This window comes from Mastigoproctus giganteus, chromosome 7 (assembly GCF_048544385.1).
Source record: "Mastigoproctus giganteus isolate SK-2022 chromosome 7, ASM4854438v1, whole genome shotgun sequence".
Classification (NCBI taxonomy): domain Eukaryota; kingdom Metazoa; phylum Arthropoda; class Arachnida; order Uropygi; family Thelyphonidae; genus Mastigoproctus; species Mastigoproctus giganteus.
Window position 1 is genome coordinate 61,628,756 of NC_143581.1, and position 19,922 is coordinate 61,648,677.

At 36.1% G+C, this 19,922-nt stretch overlaps 1 protein-coding gene across 1 annotated transcript in view; it reads left to right on the forward strand.

The window, feature by feature from the left end:
- Nucleotides 1–19,370, forward strand: part of LOC150082952 (uncharacterized) — a 294,273-nt gene extending 274,903 nt beyond the window's left edge. Inside the window, exons 13-16 of the mRNA XM_090378332.1 lie at nucleotides 2,442–2,679; nucleotides 7,415–7,558; nucleotides 18,992–19,188; nucleotides 19,287–19,370. Of these exons, the coding sequence (XP_090234458.1) occupies nucleotides 2,442–2,679; nucleotides 7,415–7,558; nucleotides 18,992–19,188; nucleotides 19,287–19,370 (663 nt within the window). The remainder of the gene's footprint in view (nucleotides 1–2,441; nucleotides 2,680–7,414; nucleotides 7,559–18,991; nucleotides 19,189–19,286) is intronic.
- Nucleotides 19,371–19,922: the final 552 nt, after the last annotated feature.

Sequence of the window (19,922 nt, forward strand, 5' to 3'; positions counted from 1 at the left end):
AAACAAAGACATCCCCCATGGCAATATCATGTTGCGTTCCAGAGAGCTCGGCAAACATTTCACAAGTCGCACATTTTTTTAGGCTCTGATGGATGGTTGGAGAATCGCCCCCCCTCAGTTCTCCACGGAGTCACAGCACTCCTGCCACTTTGTGCCCGTTGCTTTGCTGCTCTAGTTTGGGGCATGATATTTTAAATTAATAAAATCAATAAATTAAATTAATTAAATGTCAATACTATGCTACGCTATCTAATAGAAACAGTGAAGCGTATTACTCTATAAATTATACGTTAGAGCTACGTAACTACCTCACTTAAAAATTTGAATTCCCTACCACTATATACAAAAACAATGGCTGCAAGATTTGAACGAAATAACGGTTTTACGTATGTTAAGTATTACGTATATCTACAAAAACTGTTTATCTAAATTAAAATAAAAATAACCAGTGTAACTATAACTATAAGACTACGTTTTAAGTAAAATATAAAATAACAATTTTGTAAATAAAAAGGCAAACACTTATCCTCTTTTCGGAGCCTGCAAGTCACAGCTGTAATTTTTAAAGAGAGTCGGCGCCCTCCTGTTTCCAGTTATGGGTTCCTATGCGATTCACATTCTTTTAGATGTCACCTACCTCCCCTAAACGTTTGTACCAATATTTTTGATACACCCTGTATAATAAAATTCCATTTATTTGTTGTATCCTTTTACTACATTTTGTCAAAATCGAAATTCCATTTTTGAAAAAAATTAAAACTTGATTGGCAAAAAGAAATTGAACTTGGAAATAGGTTTTTTTTTTAGGCCTGTGATTTGTGTTATTTTGAAACCATATACACATCCTGAGTTATTAGGATTGGGGGGGGGAGGAAAAAAAACAAGTATGGTTCATTTCCCATCAATATTCACATACAGTATTCATTTAAATAAAATTCTTTGGGTAAAATTATTATTGGATTTATCTTTAATAATTTGAGAAGAATGTTTGCTTTAACTGGACATAATTTCTCGGGTATGATTGCAGCCTTGAACTCAGTGTACACCATGATCTCTTTTTATAGTTCTTCACTTTAATGCTCATAATCATTAATAAGTACATTGGGAAATACAAGTTAATCTGCAACATTAATTCGCTCATATGTCCTTTTTTTTTTTTTTTATTTCCTGTCGTTATTTCCGGAGGTAATTTCCTTTTCTTTAATAAGCAAACATTTAATTGATCTTAAGCTGCACAGAAATGCTACTCATTAGAGTTAAATCTAACATTGAACTCTCAGTGTACTGCCATCAAAATATTGGTAACATATAATAAATTAAACGTTTGTGGGTTTCTTAAGACAAGATATAATTTTATGTGATTGACATAATGATGTTAAGAATTAATACAAAGACTTAAATTATCATTATGCTGAGGTTTTTATGGAAGATAGCAGATGAGTTAATGACAAAATTAGCAATCCTTCTACACATTCAAAATCAGTTGTACAGATTTATTATTATTATTTTTTTAAATTCTCAACTTTAACCCTGAATCATGTCATCATAATATAAAGAATTGGCTCTAATTGGAGCTTCTGTTCAACTTTTGAGTCTTTTTAGGATTATGTAATAATTCATTAACAATCATTGTTTTTTGCTTTTTGCATGTGTGTTAAATTTAGGCTGGCATACCATGATATTTTAGATTGATAAGTTTTATGAAGTTTTGGAGGGCAGGGCTGCCCTTTGGACATTTTTTTTATCAATTTTATGTCAACAATATGTTTACTTTAAAAAAATACTTATTTGTGCTCTCCACAGATTGAAATACAACTGTTTGTGATAGTTGATTACTAGAAATTTTTTTTATTCTTTCACTTTTATTTGGATATATTTTGTTAGTCAGTTGGCTTTATTTATGCGTAATTTTCTATTTCTTATGTTTCTCTTCCTCTTTCTGATGCAGCTATTTCATGTAATTTATACATCTGATTATTCAGTATGGTAATGTCTGGTTGAACCAAATGGTCTGGTTGCATTCCTAAAACAGTTCTTTCAAAAAGCTATAGTAAACATGGCGCCTCCGTAGCCAGGTGGGCAGGAGCAGCAGTGCATAGCACATGCTTCTTGATTAGACCGGGATTCGAGCCCGTGACCACCAAATACGGAGAATGTGGAAAGGTCAGGGAATAACCACCACATATCCCTGGAGCAATATGGCCTTAGTTTCTAATGCTCCTTAATAAAAAAAAAAAAAAAAAACTCAACAACTATAGTAAACAATATTGCTTATTATATCATTCATCATGTGCTGAAGAAACATAAGACACTTCAAGGTCTTGATAATAAGCTCTCTCTCTCTCTCTCTCTCTCTCTCTCAGAATTTATTATTATTAATGAAGTAAATGAAGTATAAAATTATTAATGAAGTAAAATGATTTTTCTTCTCTAATTTTCAGGTGTGCAGTATCATGACACAGTTTTTTTCTGCTATTAAATCACGAAAGATGTTTTCAGCACCTGTGCAAGTAATGATCTGCTCTGAACGTTGGACTAAGGGAGTGGCTTCTTTTGTGAAAACCTACTTACCCAATCAACTTCTTTTCATGACATCTTTTCTAGAAGCTGCAGTTTATGCCCACGTTCCAGTTTATACGCATGTGTGCCAACCTAAGCAGCAAAGTTCTGTTTTGCTAGGTTTGTAATCCCCCCCTCCTCCTTGTATTTTGTTTGGTTAAATCAATGTAGCAAATCCTTTCTTAATGTGATCGTTGAATTTCAGAAAAGTGCAGAAGAGTTTTAAGATAACTTATTACCTATAAAAAATAATATAAAATGTGGGAATCACTTCACAGGGAAGAGTTTGAATAAAAATACATTTTTCAGTATGACTTTAATCATGTCTTTAAATGAGACATTTTCTTCTAGGGTTGCTATCCATCCAGAAAATAAACTATCCACACACTTTGTACACCACAATAGATAATTTTAATAAATGAGCATTACATCACAAATCCTTTACCAGTGCCTTGTTCACATGCAGTTATAGTTCAGACACAGCATGGGTTTGTTAAGAGAAAGTCTTGTCTTACAAATTTAATTTTATAGTATGATGTGGTTACAAAGGAACTGGATGCAAAAAATAATTTTGATATCATATACTTGGATTTCAGGAAAGCTTTTGACACTGTTTTGAATGGAAGACTACTGTACAAATTGGAGCAGTATGGCATTAAGGGTAAGCTGCTACAATGGATAAAAGGGTGGTTGAGTGAGAGAAGACAGAGTGGTAATGAATGGAAGCCGCTCTTCGTGGACTAATGTTATTAATGGAGTCTCCCAGGATTCGGTGTTGGACACTGTTGTTTTGTCTATTTATCAATGATATGCTTAATGTCAAAGTTTGCAGATGAAACAAAGGTTGGCAGAGTCGTTAATGAAAGTAATGGCAGTGTGCTACTACAACATGATCTGGAAAGGTTGAGCAGATGGGCTGAAAGGTAGCAACTGGAGTTTAATGTTGACAAATGTAAAGTACTGCATATGGGTAGCAGTAACCCCAGAGTAACATATCAACTTGGTGGTACTCACTCTGGATAGTGGAGAATGAAAAGGACCTGGGGGTAATTGTGCACTCATATATGAAGTTTTCTGAGCAGTGCAAAAAGGCTACCAGAGCAGGTCATGGTGTCTTGTCAATGATATACAGGAATTTTGCTAGCAGGGATAAGGGGTGATTATCCCTTTGTATAAGGCAGTGGTCGGGCCACACCTTGAGTACTGTATTCAGGTCTGGAGGCCTCATTTTAGGAAGGATGTAGCGCTACTGGAACGAGTACAGAGAAGGGCAACAAATTTGGTGAATGGAAAAAATGGTTGGGTGTTACCAAGAAAGGCTTAAGTTCTGCACAGCTTCTGGAGACTAGGCACCTACGAGGTGATTTAACCGAGGTGTATAAGGCCTTGAATTGATTGAGCAAGCTCAGTGCTAATGGGATTCTTCCTCTTGCTCAGATTACTCATCTGAGAGGACATAAAAAATTCAAATTGAGGAAAGGCAATTGTAGAATAGATGTGCAGAAATTTTCCTTTTGCAAGCATGTGGTTGATAGTTGGAATAAACTTCCATCTGCTGTAGTGGAGGTCAGCAACTTAAACTGGAAAGGCAGAAATAAACAAATATCTGGAGTGAAATGGGTAGCTTTTTTTTTTATTGGATGATGATATATAAGTTTGCTTTCTTCCATCATATGTATCTTCTAATGCTAATACCATTTTGATATGAACAGTATCAACAAAAATGTGAATCCACCATTTATTTAAAGTCTAAAGTATGGAATTACTTGTTTTGTTGCTCACTGGTCTCTAATTAGATGATGGATGCCCTCACTAGCAAATATTGCAGCCAGTGAATAAGTATCAAGTCTGAGTTAGCAAGCAAGTATCACTAAATAAATTATACTTGGATTTTAGGAAAGCTTTTGATACTGTTGCACATGGAATACTAGTACAAATTGGAGCAGTATGGCATTAAGGGCAAGTTACTGCAATGGATAAAAGGATGGTTGAGTGGGAGAAAACAAGTGGTAACCAATGGACACTGCTCTTATTATTATTATTATTAGCCATATAGTGAAAGGAAGCCTGAGGCTTATGCTGCACCAGCGAAAAAAAAAAAAAATTTTGAATTGCCCTGAGAGAGAGAGAGAGAGAGAGAGAGAGAGAGAGAGAGAGAGAGAATGAAAGTCAGAAGTAGAAGGGAAGGGAATCACCAAGAAAGAGAAGAATGATGATACCCAGCTCAGGACCCTGGGGTTTGTGGACTAATGTTATTAGTGGAATCCCCCAGAGTTGGTGTTGGGCCTAGTGTTGTTTTCTGTATTTATCAGTGATATTGATGAAGGTGTATCAAGCTTCATGTCTAAGTTTGTAGATGATACAAAGGTTGGCAGGGTTGTTAATGACAATATGCTACTGCAACGGGATATAGAAAAGTTGGGCAGATGGGCTGAGAAGTGGCAACTGAAGTTTCACATTGACAAATGCAAAGTACTGCATATATTAGTATAAGTAACACCAAAGTAACATACTAATTGTACAGTCAGATATGAAATTTTCTGTGCAGTGCAGACAGGCTGCCAGAGTAGGTCATTGGGTTTTATCAATGATATACAGAAATTTTGCAAGAAGGTATATGGAGGTGATTATATCTTTATACAGGGTGTCTCAGAAATATTGGTACAAACGTTTAGGGGAGGTAGGTAACATCTAAAGGAATGTGAATCGCATAGGAACCCATAACTGGAAACCATCACGGAAAAGTAGTAGCAGAGGTACAAGAAGCAGAAATAACACAAGACAGTAATTAGTGGCAAACATAATATTAACAATGGAGTATGAGATGGATGCATTTCATGATGTTACAACAGATGCTCGAAGGTTCCACCATGAGATGCAATGCATGCATGACACTGACGCAGCATGGATTGGCGGACACGGTCAAACACATCTGGAGTTTCTTTGACAGCAGCAGCGCAGACGAGTCTCGCCACGAGATCCATTTCCGTCTCCACAGGCTATTCATACATGATATATTTATCAAGGCTTGATAAATCAGTTGAGCATGGGGGCCAGGCAACGGGTCCACCCCGGCCAATCCATTGATGCCCAAAATGCCTGTTCAAATGGTCACGAACACACCTTCCATAATGGGCAGGCGCCCCGTCATGTTGAAACCAAATGTTGTATCTCACATTTGCTGGAACATCATCAAGTAACCCTGGTAGAACTTGTTCAAGAAAGATCTGATATTTAGTGGAGTTCATACAGGATGGTAACGACTAAGCAGTCACCGACCATACCTGCCCACACATTTATTGCAAAGCGATGTTGTGCCGCATGGGGGGCACACACTGTGTGGGGCATTGTGCTGATTGAATAAGCCTTCCCGAGTGAAATAAGACTCATCCATGACCAAAACATAGGCTGGAAAATTCAAGTCTTGAACACTTTCTTGGAGAAACCACTGCACAAAAGCCACACGTGCAAGATGATCTTGAGGGAGCAGTAACTGAACCCTTTGGTGATGAAAGGGGTGTAAGGAATCATCGTGCCAGACACGCCGTACACTGCAATGAGACACTCCTAAGGCAGAGGCAACGGCATGTGTGCCATTAGTAGGATTATTCTGGACGGCATTCAACACTTTCTTCCATGTCGGGAGTTCGCGTCGAACGTGGTCTGCCCGCACTACTCCTGTTACCTCTAAATGACCCATAATCACACAAATTTTGATGCACATGCGCAAACAAATGGTAGTCTGGTACATGTCTGTCTGGGAAGCTTTCTCCATAAATTCGTTGAGCGGCTCGTCCATTGCCCTCTGCTAATCCATACACTAGGTGCATGTTTGGCAGCTCACAGTTCGTATATCGATGCATGCTCTTCGTGTGGTGACTACTGCTTGAATGGGTAAACCAGAAATTTTCCTTCTCACGAACTGATGAACAGCGCTGTCTAACGACTTAAAGTGACGTTTCCGGTTATGGGTTCCTATGCAATTGACATTCCTTTAGATGTTACCTACTTCCCGTAAACATTTGTACCAATATTTTTGAGACACCCTGTATAAGGCAATGGTCAGGCCACACCTTGAGTACTGCATACAGGTCTTCCATTTTAGGAAGGATGTAGAGCTGCTGGAACAAGTACAGAGAAGGGCAGCAAGATTGGTGAGTGGAACAAAGGGTTGCCCTTACCAAGAAAGACTTAAGTTGTGCAAATTGCAGTGTCTGGAGATTAGGCACCTGCGAGATGCTAATTGAGGTTTATTCGGCCTTGAATGGCATTGAGCAAGCTCAAAGCTGGTGGGATTCTTCCTCTTGCTCAGATTACTTACCTGAGGGAAGACAATTATAAAATAGATGTGCAGAAATTTGCCTTTAGCCAGCGGGTGGTTGATAGTTGGAACAAACTCCCACCTGTTGCAGTGGACGTTGAAAACTTAAATAAGTTCAAGGCAGAACTGGAGAAGCATTTGGATTGAATGGACGGGTGAAATGGGAAGGTTTTTTTTTTTTTTTTGGCTGATGCTATATAAGCTTGCTTTCTTGCATTATATGCCTCTAATAATGCTAATCAGTTTATTGAAGAAATCAAATGTGGCTGAAATGTAATGCTCTGCTTATATTATCTAACTTGTTTTCCTCAAGTATTACAGTGGGTATTGTGTTAGCTTCATTAACAGTGATAATTATTTAAACCCTTGTGCAGTTATCTTAAAGTGCATTCAGATACAAGTAACTAATCATAAGTAAAATATGTAGAGATTGGACTTTTTACCCATTTTCCATTACATATAGACTACAATTGTAAAATTATTATTATAATCTTGAATAATTTTTTCTATATATTGAAAATTTTCTACTTTCAGAATTGGTAATGGGAAATAAGAATTCCCGAATAGTCGTCTGTACTTCAAATGATATCGTTGCCAAAGAAGTACATTCCATTATTCATAATTCTGCAATCTATTCCCTTTTGGCCACTTCTTGGCTTCTTCATTATGAACTTGAAGGTGAGTATGTTGGTAATTAAATATGAATAACTGCAATCTAGTTTTTACTTTAATCACTGTATCATTTGTGGAAAACATAAACCAGAATGGATTGGAATAGACAGATAACTGCTATTAATATGGGAATACTGAAGAACACCTGGGAGGGAAAAACAGGACTAAACAGCATTGCATCAGATTCCATTTTGTAATTGTTGTAATGGCATGCATTTCAGATAAATAGCAATCAACTTCTCCTATGGAGAACTATGGTTTTATTGTGCTATTATGATGATACTGGGGGACTCATGACTGTGCCTTAACAATATGAGATTGGTGAATATCATAACAAATATTTTGCTAATAGATATGCATGAAACTGTCACTGTTGCCCTATTTGCACAGTAAAACTATAGCTCTCATATACTTGAGAATTCCATTTTGTCTTAAAAATGTGTGAAATTATGATTGTTGTATTATAATGGAGACCTATAATAAGGTAAATATGATAGCCCATCTTTAAATACATGCTTGTGATCTTTTTCATTATGAATGCTTTAAAGGTGAGATTCCCAAAGATTTTATCATGAAGGGCTTCTGAGTTTTGGGGCAATGTAATAAAATTCTAATGTGCTTTTCACAAGGAAGAGGAACACTTGTTCATGTTGTAATAGATTGTGTTCAAAGAAAAAAAGAAATTCCACCCATGGCAGAAACTGACTTTGTTCTTTTCAGAGATTAGTATTAACATTATCATGGACCAAAAGATGCAAGGAAAGAAGGCGTTTGCTGCCTCAGTTAAAAAAAAAAAATCATCCATACATCATACCACTTATACTCTTCCAACCTACAGGAGGTACTAATCCAGCCCCCTTAAATTTCACCAGACTATCAACCTTGACTACCCTGGGAAGCAGTTTATCTCTGATGTCCAGTTTAATTTTCCCCGGTAATTTGTATTTGTGTCCCTCTAGTTTTTATGTGCCATTTCAATGGGGAAATTCCACTAACATATATTTTATTGTCCCCCTTCCCCCCGAATGCCTAGTTTCTGAATTCTGTAATTCTTCTCATATGGATTTCCCTTTGCTGTTTTCACCAGATGAGTTGTCCATCGTTGTACTCTTTTCAAGAAGCTCAGTTCCTTTCTTTAGATGTAGCTGCTAAACCTGAACATGCCATCTCATCATTGACTTAAGAAAGCTGTGGCCTCCTTCTACTGGATCCAAAGGTTTGGTAATTCAGTGATAAGACACCTTTGCACTTTTTTGGCTGCTCACTCACTCACCAAGCATCGTGGGTGAGTGAGTGAAAGTGGCCTTCAGTGATTATTACATAACACCCAAGTGTTTTTCCTCATTTATATTCTTCAGCTGTACTTTACCTAATGTATACTTTACTCTTCTTGCTTTGAGTTATTTCATCCAAGATGCAGTATCTTACATTTCACAACATTTAAAACACAATTATCGATTCTCTGACCGTCCAAAGCCACCTATCCATATCAATCCGAAGGAACCTGACTCAGCCTGGCTTACATCATTAAGTATCCTTCTGACCTTCGTATCATCTACAGATTTCAACAATGTACCCTTAATTTTCTTAAAGTCTAAAGTACATGTGGGCAGGAGCAGCAGTGCATGCACACGCTTCTTGATTAGACTGGGGTTTGATCCCATAACCACCAAATACGGAGGATGCGGAAAGGTCAGGGAATGACCACCGCATATCCCCAGAGCAATATGGCCTTAGTTGCTAATGCTCCTAAAAACCAAAAAACAACAACAAAGTACATGTCAGAATTTCTTACTTGCATCTGTCCAGTTTCTGTGTGGTCTGCCAGCTTATGTTATTCGTGCAGAATTTTTCCTTTACAAAACTGTTGCATGTCCATTTAGGATATATTTTCAAGATGATATTCTGTAATGCACCCTTGACCAGAGATCAAACTGATTGGTCTATAATAACCCATCTCATCCTTAGCTGTCCTTTGAACTGACAAAATATTGACACCTTTCCAATCCAAAGGGATTATCCAAATTCAGATAATGACCTCATGGTTAATATTAATGGTTTGTCACACTTTTTCACACCCTCTCTCAATATGACCTGTTAAAGTATGTGAAGCCTTACCCTTCCAAGCTCTAGGTTTTCACTTATGCTTTCCTCTGTCATATCAATATCACTTGTCCTACAGTGGTCAAGTAAACAGGAGTGGAGGGAGGTGCCCTCCTCTCCTGTAAAAAGGTCTGCATGCCTTCCTGTGAAAGTGGATGAATATTTGGTGTATATTTACTACCACCTAGAAAGTAGTACTAAATAAAGTGAAAGACAAATTTAAACAGTTTAATTAATGTATGCAATTGAATAAAAAAATTAAAAAAGCTTTTGAAGTATGTGTGTACATATTAGCTTTCTTTGAATAAATGCTTTACCAGACTAGGCGCCTCCGTAGCCAGTTGGGAAGGAGCAGCAGTGCATAGCACACGCTTCTTGATAAGACCGGGGTTTGAGCCCGTTACCACCAAATACGGAAGATGCGGAAAGGTCAGGGAATGACCACCGCATATCCCGGAGCAATATGGCCTTAGTTGCTAATGCTCCTAAAAACCAAATAACAAACAAATAGCAAGCTTTACCAGACTATTAGAACAGTAGCAACTTCTAACAAGTCTACTTAAAGACGAGGTTAGAAGTGGTGGAAAAAAAAAAGCGCAATATGAGCAGTTCTAAAAATTATCAAATTCAAAAATACAACCAGTCACTAGTGAGCAGTGCTTGTGTCCAAATTCAGTTGTGTCCAAACAAAGTTTTAAAAAAGGACAAATGAATTCCTCAAAGAACTGGTATTTTAACAACTACTCATAGAAATGCTGAGTGTGAAACGATATTCATCTTTTCACACCCAGCATTTCATGGGAGGGAAAAAAAAAGCGCTCCAGAAGTCTTTTTTTCTGTTTAAACTTTGGAAATGCTCTTAAGAGCTAAGTCTAGGAAGCAGGACCATGGTTATAAGTTATTATCAATTGGTGTCTAACAGACAGAAAAATCCAAGGTATGCTAATGTTTGAAAGTGTACTGTAATGGTAAAAATTCTATGGCTATATCTTAATATAAAATGCATATGTTGTCAGTTTAATTTCTAGTCCACAGTCTGGACTTTCAAAAAGCTGGGGATCAGGTAACTGTGAATAGGAGGAAAACAGGAACTTTTTCAGAAATAGCAAAAGGTTTTTTAAAGTCAAAAGTTGGCAACTATGATTTAAATTTTTGTAATGCAAATCGGGCAAAATTGCTTGGCAAATGCAATATCCCTCCTCCAATTTTAAAAACAATTTTCCTGCTGCCATTTTCTTTATCTATAAACCGGGTCTACAGTTATGTGGAAACAGATAAAGAGATGGCAGCACTTATTCAAAGATTTCAAGACAATTCATATATAAATGAATGTGTCATTTGAAATGTACTTGAAACAACCTTGAAAAAGATATATATGCACATACTCCAGGACAGGGATCGGCAACCTTTTTTGAGTGAAGAGCCATTTTTGAACTAATTAAAAATAAAAGATTGAACCCAGACCAGATCCCAAAATTAGCTTTTAACTACAAACCTACAGGCAAGATGTTGGTCGACCAAGACAACGATGGCGAGATCAAGACCACCTCCAAGAGCTACAATGGAACAGGTCTTAAAAGACCTAAGCCAGACCAAGTTCATGATGATGATGAAAAATAAAAGAGAGTCTGAAGGGCTGCACCTCAGCTCGTGGAGAGGGGGGGGGGGGGGGAGTTTTAAGAAATGGAAGGTGTTTTATCAAAAAAAATATATATATTTTGTAATATATTATTTATTAATACTGAAAAAATGTAACAAACATCCAATTAGGTATGAATTAATGTGACTTTTGCTGCTGAACTTCTTGAGTGAGTCTCTCAACACCAGGCAAGTATGCCATGATTTTCATCATTAAACATGCTGAGAGAATTGCATTGTTCAGACAGTTTTTTGATTTATTTTTAATATAGTTCATGTTCGAAAATATTTGCCTGCAGAAATTTGTCGAACTAAAAACTGAGAGAGAGAGATCCAAATGTAAATATTTTCAAATTTAAAAATAATGTCCCGTAAGCTACTCCACTCATCGAACACAATTTTGTCGTGCCTTTTTTCAACTCATCTATTGCCATCCATTTGTGTAGAATTGCAAGAGCAGCCTTTTGCCTCCCCAAATCCTCAATTTCAGTTTTAAGGCATTTTAGACTTGCACTCCACACGTCCTTGATTTTTTCCATTTTAAATTGTGCTTCATGTGGACTAAAAGTTAGAGCTGCAGGTTGCAGACCCCTGCTCTAGGATATGAAACACACACATGTGTATATGCTCCAAAAAAAAAAAAAAAAAAATTAAGACTTGATAAACAAAAATGCCATAAAATACTAATATGAGCATTAAATTGGTTCAGGTTATAGCTGAAAATTTGTTCCTTTGTGATTTATTCTAGTTCTAGGTTGGTGACGATCCTGTGAGGATGGGGGGGGGTGAGAATTTCTGCCCTGGTCTTTGAAAAGTTCTTTTACGGTTAGTTCCTATTGGTTTTTGGCAGTGCTAGGTAAATGATGAATAGATTGAAGGGCTGTTGGTTGAACTGCACTTTTTGGTTTTTGTTTATGGATGTGTCCCTATACTATGTGATAAAGAAGGATTCTTTAAATGCATGCTTGCAGTAAGCCTGGTCAGTGGAGGGCACAGAAACTTTTGGATCTCATCTATCTCTCTTGGTCTTCAGTGAAGACCCCACTTACCTAAGTGCAAACCAGATTCTGTGGAAGCTAATTCAGTAAATTAACTGACAGAAACCTGCTTATCTGTAATTACCAAAATTAATAAAGTATTTTGCTCTGGAGACATTCTCGAGGAAAACCATTTCCAAACATTCCACAGATACTTGTGATACATTTCTGTTTTAATTTAAATGGTTAACATGCTTTAATTTGCATAAAAATTATTGATATCGTGCTGATAGAAAGTAAATTGAGCATTCTTCACAAATCATTCGTGCAATATCTTTTTGTAGTTGTAGTATTTTGCATAATGAAGAGTTTAATTTATTGTCCTCATTTTCACTTGATGTTAAAAAAAACAGTGACAGAAGTAACTTGCTCAGTTGCGCCAATTTCAATTAATCCTTATGACTTTTTTTTTTTTTTTAGTACAGTACAACTGACTGGTAATGCCTGTCTTCAATTAAACTTGAAAGAAATGCATTTAAGTTACTAGAGTGGTATGAAAAACTGCTTTACTCTGAGGTAATTAAATTTAATACTGTATTTTACTGCGCTTAATAGTTGTGTGGATTAGATGACTTTGGAATTTTGCCTTATCACAAGTGGTCACTCACTAAAGCTTATTCAGTGTTAAAGTGCTCTCAGATACCCATTTTGGGTATCTGATTTAAATGATATAAATGGGATTTAAATGATATCTGACAGGGTGAGCTCAGCCGGGTGATGGAAAGGGAAACCCTACTTACTTAGCACTGAAGGAGTTTGTTTATGCATGGGTAATGCACACACATCATTCCTACTACCAAGGTAGTTTTAATGCATCATTTTAATTATATCTCATATTGTGAATACCTTCATAATGAGTTGCCATGGTATTGCACTACCTTGAATAAGTAACACTTCACCTATGGGGAAGACTAATGTTACTTATTCTCAGCGGATACCATCACCCAGATGGCATCATTTACCTAGCACTGTTTAGTGATATAAAGTATACAGGCTGGCCTCGATTAACACAATTAATAATTCATCTCGTGAGTGCATTGCACAAAATGGAAATGCGTTAATTGAATATAATAATCAATAGGAAAAATTATAATTGGTCCATGACCTTCAGGAATGTCCATAAAGAATTTTAAAAATACCTTTTATTAAATAACTTTTTAACTGTATGCCATGTAAAAGATAATAAAAATAATTATAAAATTAAATGTTTATTGCATAAAATACATATTGAAGAAACTATTTGCTACGGAAATATTTGAACATAGTTGTTTGAACAGTTTTGGCTTTCTTTTTTTCATCATACAACTTCCGATAGCCGACAACAAGCTTCTCTAGGCCCTGGCGAAACAATATGCTTCTTTTGATGTTCAATATCTATTACCTTGCTGTTCCTCTATTTGAAGGAGATTACGGTCACTTAGCTGTTCTGAATGTGAATTCAGTGATTCTCGAATGTTAGCTGCATCGAAGTCTTTGAAACCAAGGTCATTACCAATATTATGTCTTCAATAACTTTTTGAACTGCATCTTTGAAGCCAGTAAAATCATTTGCACAGTGGGGTAAAAGATGCTTCCAAACTTCTCTCATATTGCTGGCTGTCACTTCTCCCCATGCTGCTTGAATGTTTTCAATAGCCACTCATATGTTATGTTTTTTCCAAAATACTGGTACAAAAATTGCATTGTCTCCTGTTGTAGCTTCAAGCACCAGTGCAAATGTTCTACGGAGATAGTAAGCCTTGACAGTTGCAATCGTACCTTGGTCCATGGGTTGCAATAACGAAATCATATTTGCTAATAAAAAAACAACTTTCACATTTTCAGTTAAGTCACCAAGTCAGAAGGATGTCCAGGTGCATTATCTAAAAGCAACAGAGCTTTAAAAGTAAGATTATTTTTCTTGCAATAGGCTTCAACTGTTGGACAGAAATAAGATGTAAACCAGTCTTCATATAGTGCTTTGGTCATCCATGCTTTTTTATTTGAACGCAAAATGACTGGAAGAGTTAGATGACTGTATCCTTTTAAAGCCCTAGGATTTTGTGTATGGTACATAAGGATAGGCTTCAATTTAAAATCAACTTCAGCGTTACCTCCTAATAAAAGTGTTAGTTGATCTTTTGAGACTTTATACCCAGGTTGTGATGCTTCATTTGCAGCCAAATAAGTTTTAGTTGGCACCCGTTTCCAAAATAGGCCTGTTTCGTCTACATTAAATATTTGCCTATCATCATATTCACCATCCTGAATGATTTTTTTGCAATTCTGCAGAAAATTTGGCTGTAGCATCTTCACCAGCACTAGCAGCTTCCCCTGTTACTTTAACATTATGCAGTCCTGCTCAATTTTTGAAACATTCAAACCACCCTCAACTAGCAACAAACGTTTCAGTCCCCCACTCCCCCGTATTTTGTTACTCTGAGCTTAGTAAAAATGTTAATAGCTTTGCTCGGAATATTGTCTTTAGATAATGGAATTCTTTTTTGATTGCAATCTTCTATCCAAATTGATAAAAGACTCTGTTTCTGATATTTTGTAAAACAAATGAAGTTGGTGAAACTTTATACCTTTCTCTTTATATTCGTCCTTACAGCTCAAGATAGTTTGTATGATAGGCTCATATCCTAGATCTCTTATGATTTTCGCATGGTTTGCACCACTTTCATGTTTTTTAATAACTTCAAGTTTTTCAGCTAAAGCAATAACTTTTCGTTTATTTTATTGCAATCGTTGTTTTTCACTCTTTCTTTTATCTATAATTAACATGGTTAGAAAATTAGAATTTTTAAATACGTCTGCACATGACTTTATTAGCAGGAGACAAACAAGTAACATGTCTACTTCCAATGGTTGATGCAACACACTGAGGCAGGCAGCGGGCAAATGCTTGTTTATTGACTGTCAGATGCTTAGCGCGCGATTCGAATATTTTTTTTCGATTATCACATAAATAAGATTGCGTTAATTGGAAATTTGCATCACGTAAAGTAAAAAGTGGTATAATTTTTTCAAATCGTGGTAGTAGTAGTATGTGATACAAGAAAGCAAGTGTATGAGCTTATGCAGCATCAGCCAAAAAAAGAAATCACACCAAATGCCTGTCAAGTTCCTCCTTAAATTTATTCAACCTATCAACTTCCACAACGACAGATGGAAGTTTGTTCCAGCAATTAACCACCCGCTGGCTAAAGGCAAATTTCCGCACATCTATTCTACATCTGTCTTTTCTTAATTTGAATTTATGGCCCCTTAGGTTCGTAATCTGAACAAGTGGAAGGATTACATCAGAATTCAGCGTGCTCAACCCATTCAAGGCCTTATACACCTCAATCAGATCACCGCGCAGGTGCCTAGTCTCCAGCCACTGCAATTTGCAGAACTTAAGCCTCTGTTGATAAGAGGATCCCTTCATTCACCTCACCAATCTTGTTGCCCTTCTCTGTACACGCTCAAGAAAAATCTACATCCTTCCTAAAATGAGGCCTCCAGACCTGTACGCAGTACTCAAGGCGTGGTCTGACCATTGCCTTATACAGAGGGACAATCACCTCCTTCTCCCTGCTAGCAAAATTCTTATATATATCATTGACAAAACCCCATGACCTGCCCTGGCAGCCTGTCTGCATTGCTCAGAAAACTTCATATCTGACTGCACAATTACTCCCAGGTCTTTTTCATTTTGTACCACCTTAAGTGTAGTACCACACAGTTGGTACTTTTCTCTGGTGTTACTTCTACCCATATGCAGTACTTTGCATTTGTCAAGGTTAAACTTCACTTGCCACTTCTTAGCCCATCCTGCCCAAATTATCTAGATCCTGTTGAAGTAGCACACTGCCATTACTGTCATTAACAACCCTGCCAACCTTTGTATCATCTGCAAACTTCGACATTAAGCCTGATATACCTTCATCAATATCATTGATAAATATACATTGGTAACTGAAAAAAATGTTAATCAAACTCACATTATGCAAGGCCTGGCTGTATTTGGCTTGAAGCTTTTTGTCTGTCTGGGTGGTTTGTGATGCTGCTTCAAAATAACTACTTCCCTAAAATTTCTTAGATGATGGTAATAAAGTTGTATTTCAAAGTATGAAGATAAACTAATGAAGTTTGATTGTATCCAATAGCTTTCTGACCTTTGTCTTGAAGATAATACTGTGGTGGGACACTTTATACGTTCACAAGAACAAAATTTCAGTCCTTGTACATGGATTTCACTCCTACACTACACTGGACACTCTCACATCATATGAATTTCAGCTTGTTTACAATATTTTCATAAATTGTTTGATAAGGAACTATAAATTAGTTACGTACAATATTGTGACAAGTTACTTCTACTCGTATAAAAAAAATTCTTTATACTGTATTTTGGTTTTTTCTCTGACTATCTGATTCCGTATTGATAAATGAAAGTAAGGCCGACCTTCTCATTAGCTGTGAGCTAAATTTGCTTTATTGGCAGAATATTTTTGGCGATGTGACTAGATGCGATCACATCATGGGAGGGAAGGACATGTGGAGAAAAGTCTAGTGCAGTGACTGCTGACCGTTGCTGTTTCTGAAGACAGTTAAATTGAAATTCTATTAAACTGAGCCATTGTAATTTTTGCATATTTTGAAACAATTATTTTCTAATCAACTGTATTTCAGACCTCATGTCTGGCAGTTGATATTTGTGGTGAAGATCAGATTTTTTGGATTTTTCATAATGACTTTTGATTTTTGCTTTCCTAAACTTCATATTAACACATTTAATTTGTACTCGGTAACATACACTATCCTACCAAAAGTTATAGAACGGTTTTAGTAAAGAACAAAACACATTTTTTCAAATAAGCTAATAGTGTGTTGACTCACCTTTAGTGCCTGTAATAACTTGTTTCAATGCATTATGGAAGACTTGCTACTAGTTTTTGTAAGAATGCTAGGTGGTATTTTGATCCACTTCTCCTTTAAAGTATTCGTGAGCTCCACTAGCAAATAGTGCCATCTTGATCTTGTCCTAATTCTGCATTCTAATTCATCTCAAAGATGAGCACTTGGGTTGAGGCTGGGGTTTTGGTCACTGGAATTTTCTGATGTTATTCTCTTAAATCATGCATTGGTTATTTTATAGTTTTGAAGCACTGTTTTTACTCTTTAATGCCAGATAAGATTTTAAAAATCAAAGGGCTGCGGAGGTAGAAAGAAATCAGGAGGATGAATTGGCGAAGAAAATTTTTCAAAATTTTTTAATCATTTCATTCAAGGTTGGTTGGTGCACAATAGCCTTAGATGCTGATGTGCCATAAAACACCTAATAACCAACCAACCATTACTCCAGGTTGGTTTCTGCCAACAGGAAAACTGTTGTTTGTTATGATGAATATCATAACAAGCAACAGGCTCCTACCCTTCCACTAGACATGACCTTTAGGAATGTCACACTGACTTTCCCTTGTGCTGGCACATTAGCATTAGCAAAGGCACATGATGCAAGAAAGCAGACTTATATAGCGTCAGCCAAAAAAAAACACCCTTATTTCACCCATCCACTCGCTCCAAATGTTTGTCAAGTTCTGCCTTGAATCTATTTAGGCTATCAACTTCTACAACGACAGATGGATTTGTTCCAGCAATCAACCACCTGCTGGCCATTGATCTTTTGGTGATTCAATCAGTGACAGTGAAGTATCAAAATTCATTAGTTCAGAAGGCAACTGCTGTCTTAGAGAGAAAGGCTGAGGTTAAACAATGTTCTACAGACAGAGCATATGACAGTAGCTTCCTGGTGTGCAGTGAGTTCTGCAACAGTTGCCTAGTGTTTCACACATCCCGGGTTTATCGCTACCATTGAAGTGCACACTGAAAAAAAATGATGTTTGTGAGAAGATTGGAAGAAAGTTACTTCTGATCCTGGCAGTCGGTTCATAGACTTATGAAGTATAATGATGATATTTTGATATCACCAATATTGCATTGAAAAAAATATATGATGCTATAGTAAAGTAGAAGGGAACAAAAAGATTCAGAGAGTAAAGAAGTGGTTGAGGAAACAAGAGTACTTTCATTTGAAGAAGGCAGTTGCTTTGAAGCTGTCCAAAGATACATATATTAATTTAGACATGATAGCACCAGCCTTGTTCAATGTAATCAACATGGACAAAACTCCAGTTTGTGTAATAAGTTTGTTCATTTTATTAATTTTGCTTTTCCAAGATCCTTTTGGAAAAGCAAAATAGATTTATATAGATTTATATAACATCTAATTTGTTTGTTTTTATTAAATGGGGAGAATAATAAATGGTTATATTGCATGCACACTAATTTAAGAATATTGAAATATTTCTGTTATTTATAAAATTACATTGTTCAAATTTGTGTTAGATTAAAGTAAATATTTGTAATTAAGAGCGGAATGGCATTTATTGTGTCATTCTTATATGATCTCCATTGAAACATTTTCTTGATTTAAGGTAAAGAAATCTGGTCCCCAAAGCAAACTTTTAATTGGGATTCTCTTAATAGTTGTTTTATGAGAAATGCAAAGAATTATTTTCAGTTTACTATTATTTGTAAGTATAAAATTTATTATTATTAATTTTACTTTTACTATTCACAGTTTTTACAAGCTTTATAAACATTTTTATTCCTTTCTTATTGGTTTACTCAGATGTATTGAGGCAGTGGAAAACCTCTTGTTCAGATGCTCCTATTGTATTGGTAATATCAGACTCCACTTTCTTGAATATCTCTTTGAAAGATGCTACTTGTTTGATTCACTATGATATTCCAGATTTGAAGTCACAGTTTAATGAAAGATTCAGTTTTCTGTTTGATCATTTTCCTTCATTACTGGATGCTGAAAAGGTAGGTTAAATAATCTTTATTCTACTTAATAGTCAAATTTAGTAGTAAATCTTTGGTTTCAGTTTTTTTATTATTATTTTTTTAATTCAATAAAACAGGACCTCTTTAATGGCAAGTTCATTGTTCACGGACATGATAAAATTTGGGAAAGTTCAAGTCATAATTTTCCTATCCCATTCTAAGTGCACATTTGTCAGTTAACCTCAAGACTGATAGTATCTTAATTTCCTATGCTGAGAAGTGATATTTTAGTACAGTTTAATGTACATTCACAAATTTAATATACATAAAAATCACCAAAAGATTATATAAAAGGATTGGTCCATAAGTAAAATTCCTCTTGGGTAGCAAAATTTTTTTCTAATTGAGTTAGCATCATGAAGTTACTAGTGTAAATATCAAGACATAAACATGCCAGAATAAAAATTTTCATCTAATCCAGATCAGAAATTATGAACAGTGAAACTGATGTCTATTTCTACCCAATGGTTGGTGATAGAATTCCTTTTCAAGTTAGGAGAAAACTGAGCTGTCCCAAATAAAGGTTTGCACATTTTAAAGTAGTAGTCACTGACATTTGTGACCAGCCAGGGAGTGGAAGACCAAAATCTGTGTGCCTTGAAGAAAAAATTAACATTTTGGATTAAATAATTCAAAAAGAGAGTATAATAACAATATAGAAATGATTCTATTTGCCACGTTGTCACAAAAAATTAGGACCGCACTGTTTTGGA